The 12,500-nt window shown below is 43.3% G+C and overlaps 1 protein-coding gene across 4 annotated transcripts in view; it reads left to right on the top strand.

Moving 5' to 3' along the window:
• Window positions 1-12,500, top strand: part of LOC147030159 (complement C3-like) — a 741,443-nt gene that overhangs the window by 505,749 nt on the left and 223,194 nt on the right. For all 4 annotated transcript variants that reach the window (XM_085873916.1, XM_085873917.1, XM_085873918.1 and 1 more), the window contains 2 exons: window positions 2,953-3,122; window positions 11,839-12,009. In XM_085873916.1, coding sequence (XP_085730042.1) covers window positions 2,953-3,122; window positions 11,839-12,009 — 341 coding nt within the window. The remainder of the gene's footprint in view (window positions 1-2,952; window positions 3,123-11,838; window positions 12,010-12,500) is intronic.

The following is a 12,500-nucleotide window of genomic DNA, read 5'->3' as shown; positions in this document are numbered from 1 at the left end:
ATAAGTTTGTTAAACCCTTGAAGCACCCTTGACTTTGCAAAGCCATGCAAAGATTCCTCAAAGAAAGTAGGAAATACAATTTTTGGGAAGCCTAATAGCTCTCTTGGTGTGACGTCCAAGTTTTGATTTGTGGCGTATATAGAGCCTTGCGGTTATGAAAGTGCCAGTAAATCCAAAAAAGAATAATAAGAAGAATTGAAGCACCATGCCATGTTCACTCCAACCGGATATGTTTGAATACTTCTGCGACAAACAGATGAAGGTCATTTGCATTGTTGCTGGAGCACACACTTAATCGGTGGGTACACAATTTTACTTGGGAAAATGGTCCAAACTTTTATTTCAAACAGCAAGCCAATATTCCCACATCATAGTTACTAATGTAGATAACATATCCCAAATGTATATACAGGAAAAAGATATTTAATTGTTTTTGCCATGAAAATAGAAACCAAGTATGAGTTGGAGATGGATCCTGATATATCAGTATCATATTTGTATAAAGAAGGGTCTGATGAGTCTTATGAATGGATATGCTACATCATGTGTACATAAGTCGACCGGGACCCAAGCAATCACACAAGCCATAATTAGACAACCCTCCCTTGGTGTCCATCATGGCAATAGGCTGGCAATGTCATAGGGTATGTGCTGGCAATGGCCATATTGCCATCAACAAGCCATCATTCCAGCCTTGCAAGTAAACAGATATAGCAATGTAAAAAGTGCAAGGCTTCTTCTTTTTCCTCCTCCTCATGCACCCAGTTATGACTGCAGGCAAGAGTCGAACAAAAGGAGAGTTGGCTAGAATGACTTTAAACAAAGCAAAACATGCTAAACCATGAATATTTGCTTGTTTTGTAAATTGTGCAGAAAAACATCATAGTATCATGAAGTCAATAAAGAAGCGTAATCCAGTTTTATGTGACGAAAAGTGTAAGGTGTTCGATATTTTGTGAGATTGATTATAATCAAGTGTTTGGATTAGAAAAAAAGAATTAAGTATTGGGTGGGTATGAAGTGCCACATGTAGATGTTGGGACCAGTGAGAAGGGAGTGTTCGAGGATGATTCCTGTTTTAATGTAGTCTCAGCGATAATTATTAGATGTTTTGGGGGGTTTTAACAAAAAGGCAGATGCAATTAATATGCCCAGGATGTTAATTTAACGTATGTGGCACGAGTTATCAATTTAAAGACACAATTTTTGAAATGCACCCTCCCATTCGATATTTTGTGAAGTTGATTATAATCAAGTGGAGCAATACCTGTGGTCAAGTGATTCTCGTCCTGCTTACAGAGGAATTTGTGCATTGCGTTCCTCCAAGCCTGTCCCTTGGTGGATTGCAGTTTGAGTGGAGGGTGGTGAGCTCTTGAGAGAGGAGTCTGAAGTGAAGGCTCGCTCGGCCGGTAACTTTTAGCGGGCTGTATTAGGCTGACCTACCAGCTGTTTCGTTGGATGTCAGGGGTGTTACTATCCCTATTGCTGACCCTCCCATCAACTGTGAACCACCTACGTTTGTGAGAACATAGGCTGTGGTGAAGCAGTTGAAAGGGGGGTAAAGCTCCTTGGATCTGTGGCATCCATATTGAACTTTTCAAGGCTGGTGGAATCAGAAAAGTCAGGTCAGGCCAGATCATAAAAGTACAGGGTACTGTCAGGCCAGGCTCTATCAGATCTGTTTCTTGCGACAAGTACCATGTAAAGCTGAACTAACCTGTTTCATGGTGGGGTTGTCAGTGATGAAAAAATTCTCCCACACCAGGTTTTCTGGTGGGGAGGGTGTGTGGATTATGGACACCAAGCAGGATTTAAAATATAACCTGTCAAAGGGTGGAGCTCCTTGTGGGCCAACGGCTATCCATATCTGGTGCCGAACTGTGTCTGCGGACATCCACCTGCAGTAAAGTTACCTCTTTCTATGAGGTTGGTGACAAGATTTGCACTCTGGCCACTGTAAAGCACTTCATTTCAAAAACATACAAAACATGCAAATAAAACTAAAAACTCACTCCATGGGAGTCCGTCCTGTGCAGCTTTGCTTCGCAGGGCAGCTCACCGGATGACGGGATTGGGGCAAAGCCTTCGGAACCACCATTATTTGATGACAGGAGGAAAAACATGGAGTAACCTTCCACTCCGACACACGATACCAGCAAGCTGGTACTCATTTTGCCGACCTCGGAAGGATGGCAGGTCGAGTTAACCCCACCTGATCTTAATTCAACAGTTGAGCAGGAATTGAACTCAGGACCCTCAGATCCCAAGCCCACCACCCTAACTATTAAGCCAACACCAGACATACATCGGATCAGCATGACCCCAATTAAAATGTATAGGGGTCTTCTTATCTCTGCCGGTATTCTTGGGCGGATACAAATTCTCCATGTAAATATGTATCGTGTAGTGCCATCTCCAGGTGGGAGAGGGTATTACAAGTCCCCACCCTTTACAGTGCAGTGAGGTGTTTTGAATTATAAGCAGTAGGTATGTTTTTGCTTCATGCACGTAACTCAGGTTCTTTTTTGGCCGATACAGAGCTGTCAGTTGACTATACACTTCCCAAATAAAGGTATGCGTCAGAAAAATGTGTTGCATGCTTGGAACAAGATTGCCCGGAGGGTGGGTACTCTGCTAGTTACTCATGTCATTCATACTACTTATTCACCTTGCTTCTAAACAGCTCATGTTTCAGAAAACATTTCCTCCTTCTTGAAGGGTTCTCACTTCACCTCACCCCCCCCCCCCCTTTACATTCTTCAGAGCCTTTGTTTCATACAAGTAATAAAATTGAACATCAGTATTTACACTAAATAATGTGTCATAATCACCCTTGAATTTGCAAAAAAATTTTCGTCAAGAATTAATCAAGTTGTTGGACTTTAATTTCAGGTTTCATTAAATTTTTAATGAGGAATATATCCTTCTCTTCCCTCCTGTTTGTGTGAGCAGATGATGTTATTTACTGGGCTCTTGATGGCAAAATGGCTGCTGGATCAATAGAGACCACATCCTATGCCCTAATGTATACCGTGCTCATCAAAGACTGGCATAATTCCAAAAAAATTGCATCCTGGCTTGCAAGTAAACGCCAATATGCAGGTGGATTCTTCAGCACTCAGGTTTGATTCATTCCTTTGTTACAGAGAAGTTAATGTATCTGAAACGTTTTTTTATTATTAAAATTTATATCCAGGAAAGAAAGCTATATTTAACAAAATGCCAATACAACACTGAATCTTCAAATATTGTCACCCGAAGAGTGTGAATAACGTCACCCTTCACATCAAGTGCTTTTGCTACTACTGACAATTGCAAAGTTTACCAAATTCACATTGCATTCAATTAACTGTTCTTTACCATTTTCAAAAAACCAAGGATCACTCCATTCTGTGGTCAAACTTGGAGGCGAAAGCAAGGGAGGATAAAGGTTGCAAAATGTTTCAAAGTTAAAATGGGGTTTATTAATAGAAATATGTGAACAAGGGCAGATAATTTGCTGCAATAAATAAACATCACAGACCAGATCCTCAAACTATGCCTGGTGTTGGCTTAAGGGTTAGGGTGGTGAGCTTGGGATCCCAGGATGCTGAGTTCAAACCCTGCTCGGCTATTGAATTAATACCATGTGGGGTTGACTCTGCCTGTCATCTTTCCGAGGTTAGCAAAATGAGTGCCAGCATGCTGGTATACTGTGTCGGAGTGGCGACCCGTCCAGGATTATGTCCAATAGCCAAGGAATCTGCTGAGGTAGCACCAACGCTCTGCACAGAGTATGGTCCCAATGGATGGATGGATGGACCCTCAAAGGACAAGCGAGTATGGAGGCACATGCACTTATGTACAATGAAAAGAAATAAACCACTCACACCAAATATAAGTACCGGTACTTGCACAACAATGGGGAAAGCGCAAGGACTTTAGCAAAGGACAAGCTGGTTTTGGGTCTGGTCTGGCCTGTGCAGGCTGTTACACAAGGCTGATGTTACACAGGGCAGGTGCAGCACAGGGCTGGAGAAGAACGATGACGAGAGGTATGGCGGTGAAGAGAGGGAAGGTGCCTCTCGAAATGTCTGGCTCCAACTTTAACGGCAACTCCAACTCCAACTACCACTCCTCTCCAACTCCAATTTTTTTTTTCCAAAATTGGAGTTGGGTCTCCAACTCCAAAGACTCCAAAACAAACTGACGCCGCGCTCTGCGCGCTCAGAGCCCTTGTAAACTTAAACACTGTTTCCATGCAACTCACTTTCAAACAGTATGTAATTAATAGACAAACTCATGTTCCAATGGTACGTAGTTAATAGACATCCTGTACTCACGTTCCAATGGTACATAATTTATAGACAAGCCGGTAGGCGGCGATGGGTCGTCTAGCATGGAAACTATAAGATATAGAGCAAAATGGATGTCATATAGCGGATAGGGAATCATCTTAAGATTATATAAATCAAATCTCATCCAGTTCCATCTACTGATAACTACTCGGTATCCATTTGAATGAAAAGTACCGAAAATGCGGTTTGAAATCGGAAATCCCCAAAGTTCGAGGGGGTGCTGTGGGTAAACAAAGATATAAATCGAAAATCCGGCTCGATCGTTTGTGCACAATGTATTCCAGATGATTAGTGTGAATTTTCATGACCATCCGACCATAACCCTCGGAGGAGTAGTATTTGGCATGAAGGCACCTCCAGCTCTCGCATATTATCGATTTTTGCACTAATTGACCTTTGACCCCTGACCCAAGCGAAATCGGTCAATATGTCCTGAGGCAAAGTTGTAGTACTCATTGAGTACCATGAACCTGCAAAGTTTCATTCGTATAGATGCACTCACCTGGTCGCTAGGGGGCTTTCAATTTTCACCAATTTTCGCGCATCCCCTAATTGTAGGGGGCGCTGCGGGTAAAGTATTCCATATATCACGAAAACCGGAATACATTTGACAGAGCATCACCTGTAGATCATTTGTGCCAAATTTCATAACCCTACGTGGGATAATGGCTTTCGGAATTGATTTCGCGTGAACGGTACCGATTTTGAAGGTTTTTCGGTTGTTGCCAGGGAGCCAAATCATCCCTAGCAACCATCACAATTTCCAAAGCACTAGGTCATAAGATGTACCTACCACCCAAGTTTGGTCAAAATCTGCCCACGTTTACTACCAATTTCTATGCTCTATTTCATTTAATCTATTTCATTTAATCTGCATGGGTAAGCAGTTCTCAATCTTAATTCTTTAATTCAGAAAAGTTCTCTACGCTTACGTAATAAGGTAGAGGTATATTTGTCAGGTAAGGCCAGATTAGATCTGTGACTTGCTGCAGGTACCATGTAAACCTGTACTACCCTGCTTCGTGGTCGGGTTGTCGGCGACTAAACCATCTACCCCACCAGGCTTCATGGTGAGGAGGGTGTACGATATGGATACCCAGTAGGATTAAAAACAAAACCTGTCAAAGGGCAGAGGAGCTGCTTGTGAGTCAACGACCATCCATATCTAGTGTCCAACTGTGTCTGCGGACATCCTCCTGCAGTTGGGTTACTTCTTTTTTTAGGAGGTTGGTGGCAGGATTTGCACTCCATCCACCATAAAACCCTTCACTCCGCAAAACACAAAAATGCAAAGAAATCTGAAAACCCACTCCGTGGGAGTACCTGATGTGCAGCTGCCTTTTCAGCACAGCTCACCGGATGAGGGGGTTGGGGAAAAGCCTTCGGGACCCCCACTCTTTGAGATAGGAGGAAAACCACGGGGTAACCTTCCTGGGTCAGATTGCAGTAGTGTGTGTCGGGGTGGTGCTGAGGTGTCGTCCAACAGACCACGGTCTCCTTGGGTTAATCTGAGGCAGTCCCTTCAAGTGGGTGCCTGGAACGTCCTATTCCTAAGAGAGGATGATCACCAGTCTCTGTTATCATCTGAACTCAAGCATTTGAACATTGGTATTGCTGCACTCTTGGAGGTTCAAAGACTGGATAGTGGCGAGATCATGGTGGGTCATTACACCCACTGTTCGTCTGCTCGCTCTGATAGTTACCATGCCCAAGGAGTTGCTGCAGCTGTGTCCATTAAGCTGACTCCAATGATAATTGAGGTAACACTGGTCAACGAGCGTATTAAGGATTCCTCACTCGTTAGGTGTCGTTTCCCTGGTCTCTGTCTAGACTCCAACTGAGGTGAGTGATCTCACCATGAAGGATGCATTCTATGCCACATTCAAGTGTGATTCATCAGTGCCTCAAGCGAGATACTCTTCTCATCTTGGGGGATTTCAATGCATTAACTGGAACTGATAGGGATGGTTATGAGACATGTGTTGGTCCCCATGGGTCTGGAACTGTGAACCAGAATAGCACTAAATTCCTTGACTTCACAAGAAGTCATGGACTTAGGGTGTTTGCTTCATGGTTTCAGCACCCACAGGCTCATCATTGGACTTGGTATTCCAACACTGGAGGTATGGCAAAGAAGATTGACCATGTGCTCGTTGATGGTCACTGGAGAATGATACAGGACTGCAGGGTCTACTCGAGTGCTCAGTTCGTCAATACCGACCAAAGGCTTATGGTAACAACTCTGAAGTTGCAGCTTAAATCTAGGAGAATGGTACGATCCCAGCCGAGGCTGGATGATGTTGGAAAGCTCAAGGATGAGAGGGTCGCTGAGAAGTTTGCAAAAAGGCTGGCTGGGGATTTTGGTGGTCTGGGTGCTTTGGGGAATCCTGAAGAGTTGTGGAGTGCCTTCATGACCACCATCCTTGCTGTTGCCGGTGTATGTCTTGGAACTCACCAAAGGGTGAAGAAGAATTTTTCTCTCAAGGGATATAGTCCGGGAGCCAACCTGTGTATGAGGCTCTTTTAGGGTTGGACCTTACAGCCTCTGCTATAAAATTTTACACCCCCAGGATGTTTAGATATATGTTTGCAGTTCATGAAAACCAATGTTGGCAATTCATAAGCTCTTGCGAAAAATTTTGGCGGACGTTTTTGTTTGAGGAAGATTTGAAAAATTTGATAAAACAGCAATTGTCAAAATTTCTAAAAAAATTAAAAAATCACATTCATTCAAAATATATGTGAACTAAATGTAAGAATTCAATCAGTGCATTGTAAAATGACAAAAATAAATTGCCTTTGTGGAAGTAAACCTCGTAAAAGTACATAATTTTGTGAAAAATGCCTTAAAAATAATGTTTTTTGAAGATGGCCTTTGGAACTTTTCTTATCATAGGCAGATGCTGCATTAGAATACTAATTTCTCTTAATGTGATATGAACATGGTATCCTTGGCTAATTAAAACAGCAAATTTGATTGAGTTCTATCAATTTTTAAGAGAAAATTAACATTTTTGTCAACCAAAGTTACCCCTACCCCCAAAATCCTCTTACTCTATTGAACACAGTTCGGTTAAGGTTTGCTGGATCCAGGTTGGGTACGTCACAGTTCACTCTTCCAAAGGAAAATTCAATGGTGTTTGGAGTGACATGGCCCTGGAGCAGACATACAACAATGAAGGGAAGACATCTCTGTTCAAAGACATATCTCAGGCACCAGCTGCTCGAGATAAATATGTGAAGACAGCACAATTTCTCACAGCTGTATCAGAGAACATAAAGTCTATGGCTAATCTAGGCCAACAGGAATATACTCATCATGGAGAAACACATAAGCAGGCAACAGAAGAACATATGCATGTTGAGGAGATCAAGAAAGTGATATGCCAGCAGATGGTAAACCCATTCCAGTGTAACAACCAAGTGGATCTGCTCAATAGAGCAACTGGTGAGAAGGCTGCTTCAAAAGACTTGGTCCATGCTCAAGCTAAGGGCATGGAAGCCATTATGAAAGCAGAAGAGGTGGTCTCTAGTAAGATTGAACCACTGAAGCTGGTAACTTTCTCCTCACAGAAGAAATCAAAACCATCAAGGAAACAGAGTTTAATCAGGATCTATCAAGATGAGACTGCAACTACACGTGTGTTGTGTTTCTATCGTGATGCCGACCCAGTCACAAGACAGATTGCATTTTCCCATGAGTGGGCAGACTATCCATCATCCCTGTTTGAGGTTGATCCACGCTTAGCACAGGGGTTTGTAATGCGCAAAGGCAACAAGTCTGATTTCGTGGCAGTGCTAATTGCTGAAGCTGAGCAGGATGTTGTTTTACAGCTGCCATCATTACCACAGAGTGACCTATACACAGTTTATCTGGTAGACACAATGGCATTTGTAAATAAATACCAAAAAATGGGTGCAAAGACATTTGGTGAACTTCCCCAGCTGTATCTTCGCAAGCTCCTGCTAATACCATTGACCAGTCACAGGGCCAGGCTTAAGGTCAGAGCTGAGCTGTTCAGAGAGCTGAGGCGTAAAACTGTACTTGCGCTGAGGGGTGGACAAGGAGGCCTATGTGTGAGGAATCTGTGAGGGGGTGGAGCATAAGCTGTGGTCAAGTGATTCTCCGGCTTACAGGGGAATTCGCCCATTGCGTTCATCTAAGCCCGTCCCTCGGTGTACTGCAGTTAGAGCAGAGGGTGGTGGGCTCTTGAGGAGTCTGAAGTGAAGGCCCACTGGGCCTGTTGGTTTGAGTGGCTGTTCCAGGCTGATCCACCAGCTGTTGAGTTGTATGTCAGGGGTGTTACCAAACAAATCCCAATCAACTGTGATCCACCTTCGTTTGTGGAAATAGGCTGTGATGAACCAGCTGAAATGGAGTGAAGCTGCTGGGATTTGTAGCATCCATGCCGTACTTCCCAAGGCTGGTGGAAATGTTGCATTCATGTCATTACATGCAGTTCTGTGCTCTGCCTGGAGCACAGGCATCGTCCTGCCTGACTGGAAGAGGGGCCTTGTTCCTCTCCAGAAAGGGAAGGGTGATCACCATTACTGCAACAACTACTGAGGGGTGATGCGGCTCTCAGTGCAGGGAAAGGTCTTTGCTCGGATAATTCTTGAGAGGGTTCACCCCCATCTCCTTGAGCACCAGCTCCCATTGCAATCAGTCTTTACACCAACAAGGTCAACGATTGACCGTATCCTTGACCTTCGAGTGTTCACCGAATGCAGATGAGATTTTCAACAGGGGCTGCTTGCAAGCTATGTTGATCTCTGCAAAGCATTTGATTCAGTGAATCAGGATGCCCTCTGGAGGATTTGTGGTCTTCGTGGGGTTCCACCAAAACTGGTCAATCTGATGTCTGAACTATACTCTGGTACTGAGAGTGTTATGAGATGTGGTGATACCATCTCCGACTTATCTCCCGTTGTTACTGGAGTTCTTCAGGGGTGTGTACTGGCCCCCACAATTTTCAGTGCTTGTTTGGACTGGATTCTGAGGAGGATGTCGGGGAGATCAAACTGCGGTGCATCGTTTGGGAATGTCAAGATCTCTGACCTTGATTTGGCAGATGATGCAGTCATCTTTGCAGAGACTCTGGATATCCTTTTGGGGGCCCTCCAGGTACTGATTGAGGAGTCAGAGCTACTGGGATTATGGGTTTCCTGAGTCAAAACTAAGATCCAGGCTTTCATTGATGTATTGGATGCTGCTATCTTGTCTATACCTTTTTGTGGTGAGAATGTTGAGAGCATGGAGAAATTCACTTCCCTTGGCAGTGATATTCATGTCTCTGCTGGCTGTGAGCCAGAGGTCAATAGATGTCTGGGTCAGGCCTGGGGAGTCATGGATTCACTGGATCATTGGGTGTGGAGCTGTCGGTACCTGTGCAGGAGGATGAAAGTCTGAATCTTCAGGTCCTTGGTGCATCCAATCTTGATCTATGGTTGTGAGACTTGGACCCTGACCAGGGTTCTGGAATGGAGATTTAATTCCTTTGCTACCAGGTCTCTTTGGAGAATCCTTGGCTATCGCTGGTTGGACTTTTTGTCCAACGAACGGTTGATGACAGAGACTCAAATGAATTTATTATTATTATTATTATTATTATTATTATTATTATTATTATTATTATTATTATTATCATCCTCCTCCTCCTCCTCCTCCTCCTCCTCCTCCTCCTCCTCCTCCTCCTCCTCCTCCTTCTCCTTCTCCTTCTCCTTCTCCTTCTCCTTCTCCTCCTTCTCCTTCTCCTTCTCCTTCTCCTTCTCCTTCTCCTTCTCCTTCTCCTTCTCCTTCTCCTTCTCCTTCTCCTTCTCCTTCTCCTTCTCCTTCTCCTTCTCCTTCTCCTTCTTCTTCTTCCATATGGCAGCTTAGCTGCCGGGGTAGCTATCATTTCTTGGAAGTGCGATTGTGTCGCTGATGCATTGCCCCTCTGCCAGTACACACTGGTACTCATTTTGCCAACCTCGGAAGGATGACAGGCTAAGTCAACCCCCTGGTGTATTAATTCAGCGGCCAATGGGGCTTGAACTCAGGAACCTAGGATCCCAAGCTGCCATGCTAACTACTAAGCCAACACCAGGCTTACTCAAATGAGATTTGTTATCTGCATAGTCCGTGAATGTCAGCTGTGGCTGTATGGACATGTGGCTCGTTTTCCTTACACTGATCCTGCTCACCAGATTCTCTCAGCGAGTGAGTCTCGTGAGTGGAGGAGGCCAATGGATCGACCATGTGCCTCGTGGTTGCAGCAGTTTGATCGGCACCTCAAGTAGATGAGGATGGGCCAGGCATCTGCCTGGGGGGTGGCCAGACGGAGGCTCCTAAAGTCCTGGCAGAAAGTGGACGCAGCGGCGCGCCGCTCCGATGCATGCTCCCATACCTGACCTGACCTTTATAATTGCAAATCCCACATTTACACACACACACACACACACACACACACACACACACACACACACACACACACACACACACACACACACACACACACACACACACACACACACACACACACACATTACAATAGTCTCACAACCCCCTTCAGAGTCTGGTTGTGTCAGGAGTTTGAGGAGTAAAAAATTGGTCACGTGGCACACCCAGTACACAGAGCATTTGACTTCATATTCTCATAAGGGGGTGTCTTGGGAACATTTTCAGGGATGATGGACAGTTGGATGGGGGTATAAAAACTTCTCCAGCTTGGTTTGTGAAGGGAGGTTATGCTTAGAATATGCCATTTTCATACATTTGGAATGTTAGAGTACATGTGTTCAAATGACCATAAAAATGTTATTATCTTTCCCATTATATTCTAACTGGTGTTAAAATATTCGTCTTTGAATGCTCTTACTCGCTAGACCTTTCTGAGTTGATCTTTTATTCATTTAAATACAATAGACCATGTTGAATAGCATATATATTATTGTGCAACAATGATATTTTGCCACATTCAATGCAATGGAATGATTAAAACTTTAGGAAGTCATTTATGGAAGATTTAAACTCTAGGGTGTCATGCAATGGAATGATTAATACTTGAGCCTTTTTTTTTTTTTACTTTCACAATAATCTCGTTTCTAACGTTTAAATGCTGCCACAGTTGTGTTTTTCATAACATTATTTATAGCAGAACACAGATGTACTGTTAAGTGTTTAGAGTTTGTTCATGTCCACACACCTTGCACCTCGTGTCTGCCTCTACTGTAATATTGCAACAATGCCTGCAATGATGACATTATTTTCCATATAATACCAATTTTATGGTTTGTGAATGACCTTGCAACATGCATTCAAGAGAAGAAAACTTCATACAAGAGATTTGAACACATGGCATGAAAGGAAAGATGTATTTTTTTAGTTTTGGGTTTTTTTCTTTGGCACTTTTCCCTGTTTCACCTTCATGATATCGTAGGTGCTATGGCAATGCTACTAAAACATCTAAGGTTGTAAATTTGAATTTTGTTGTTTGTTTGATTGGTGTGCATGGGTTTGCAGGACACAACCACTGCATTGAATGCATTGACTGACTATGAAATGCAAGCTGCAGATCCAGAGCTGGATTTGCACATTTCTATCACCGATCAATTTACAGATGTGGAACAGCGGAAGATCCATCATATTTTTGACATTAAGAAGAAAAATGCAGTTGACGTTCAGGGATCAGAGGTGAAGCCTTTTATTACTACTCTATATTTGTGCATAAATCCTATTGTGTGAAAGTTTTTGGGGAGGAAAGGGGGGGTGGCGGGGGGAGGATTGGTATTGGTATAAAATAATGGGATACACATTGTTACCTTGCGTGTGAGGCCAAATAATGGGGTTAAGCAATTAGTTCACTCCATCTGTCTGTCTGTCTACAGACGTGTATTTAAAAAAAAAAAATCTTATTTCAATGTAATTATACAGGTAGTCGTCAACTTACGACCGCGATCGGTTCCGACCGATCGGTCATAAGTCGATTTGGTTGTAAGTCAGCCAACCTTTATTTTTAGCTTTATTTATAGTGTACAGGCCTATTTATAGTGTACAGGCCTATGTACTGTATAGGCCTATGCAAAAATTACCATATGTATATTATACTGTATAATGATATAATAATCATCTGTAAGTCGTATTTTATTAACATTTTCTTTGTTCAAGTCAAACACTGCACCACT

This window comes from Eptatretus burgeri, chromosome 3, assembly GCF_056783735.1.
Source record: "Eptatretus burgeri isolate ZD-2024b chromosome 3, Ebu_testis_v1, whole genome shotgun sequence".
In the NCBI taxonomy this organism is placed as follows: Eukaryota; Metazoa; Chordata; class Myxini; order Myxiniformes; family Myxinidae; genus Eptatretus; species Eptatretus burgeri.
This window is presented reverse-complemented; position numbering and strand designations above follow the sequence as displayed.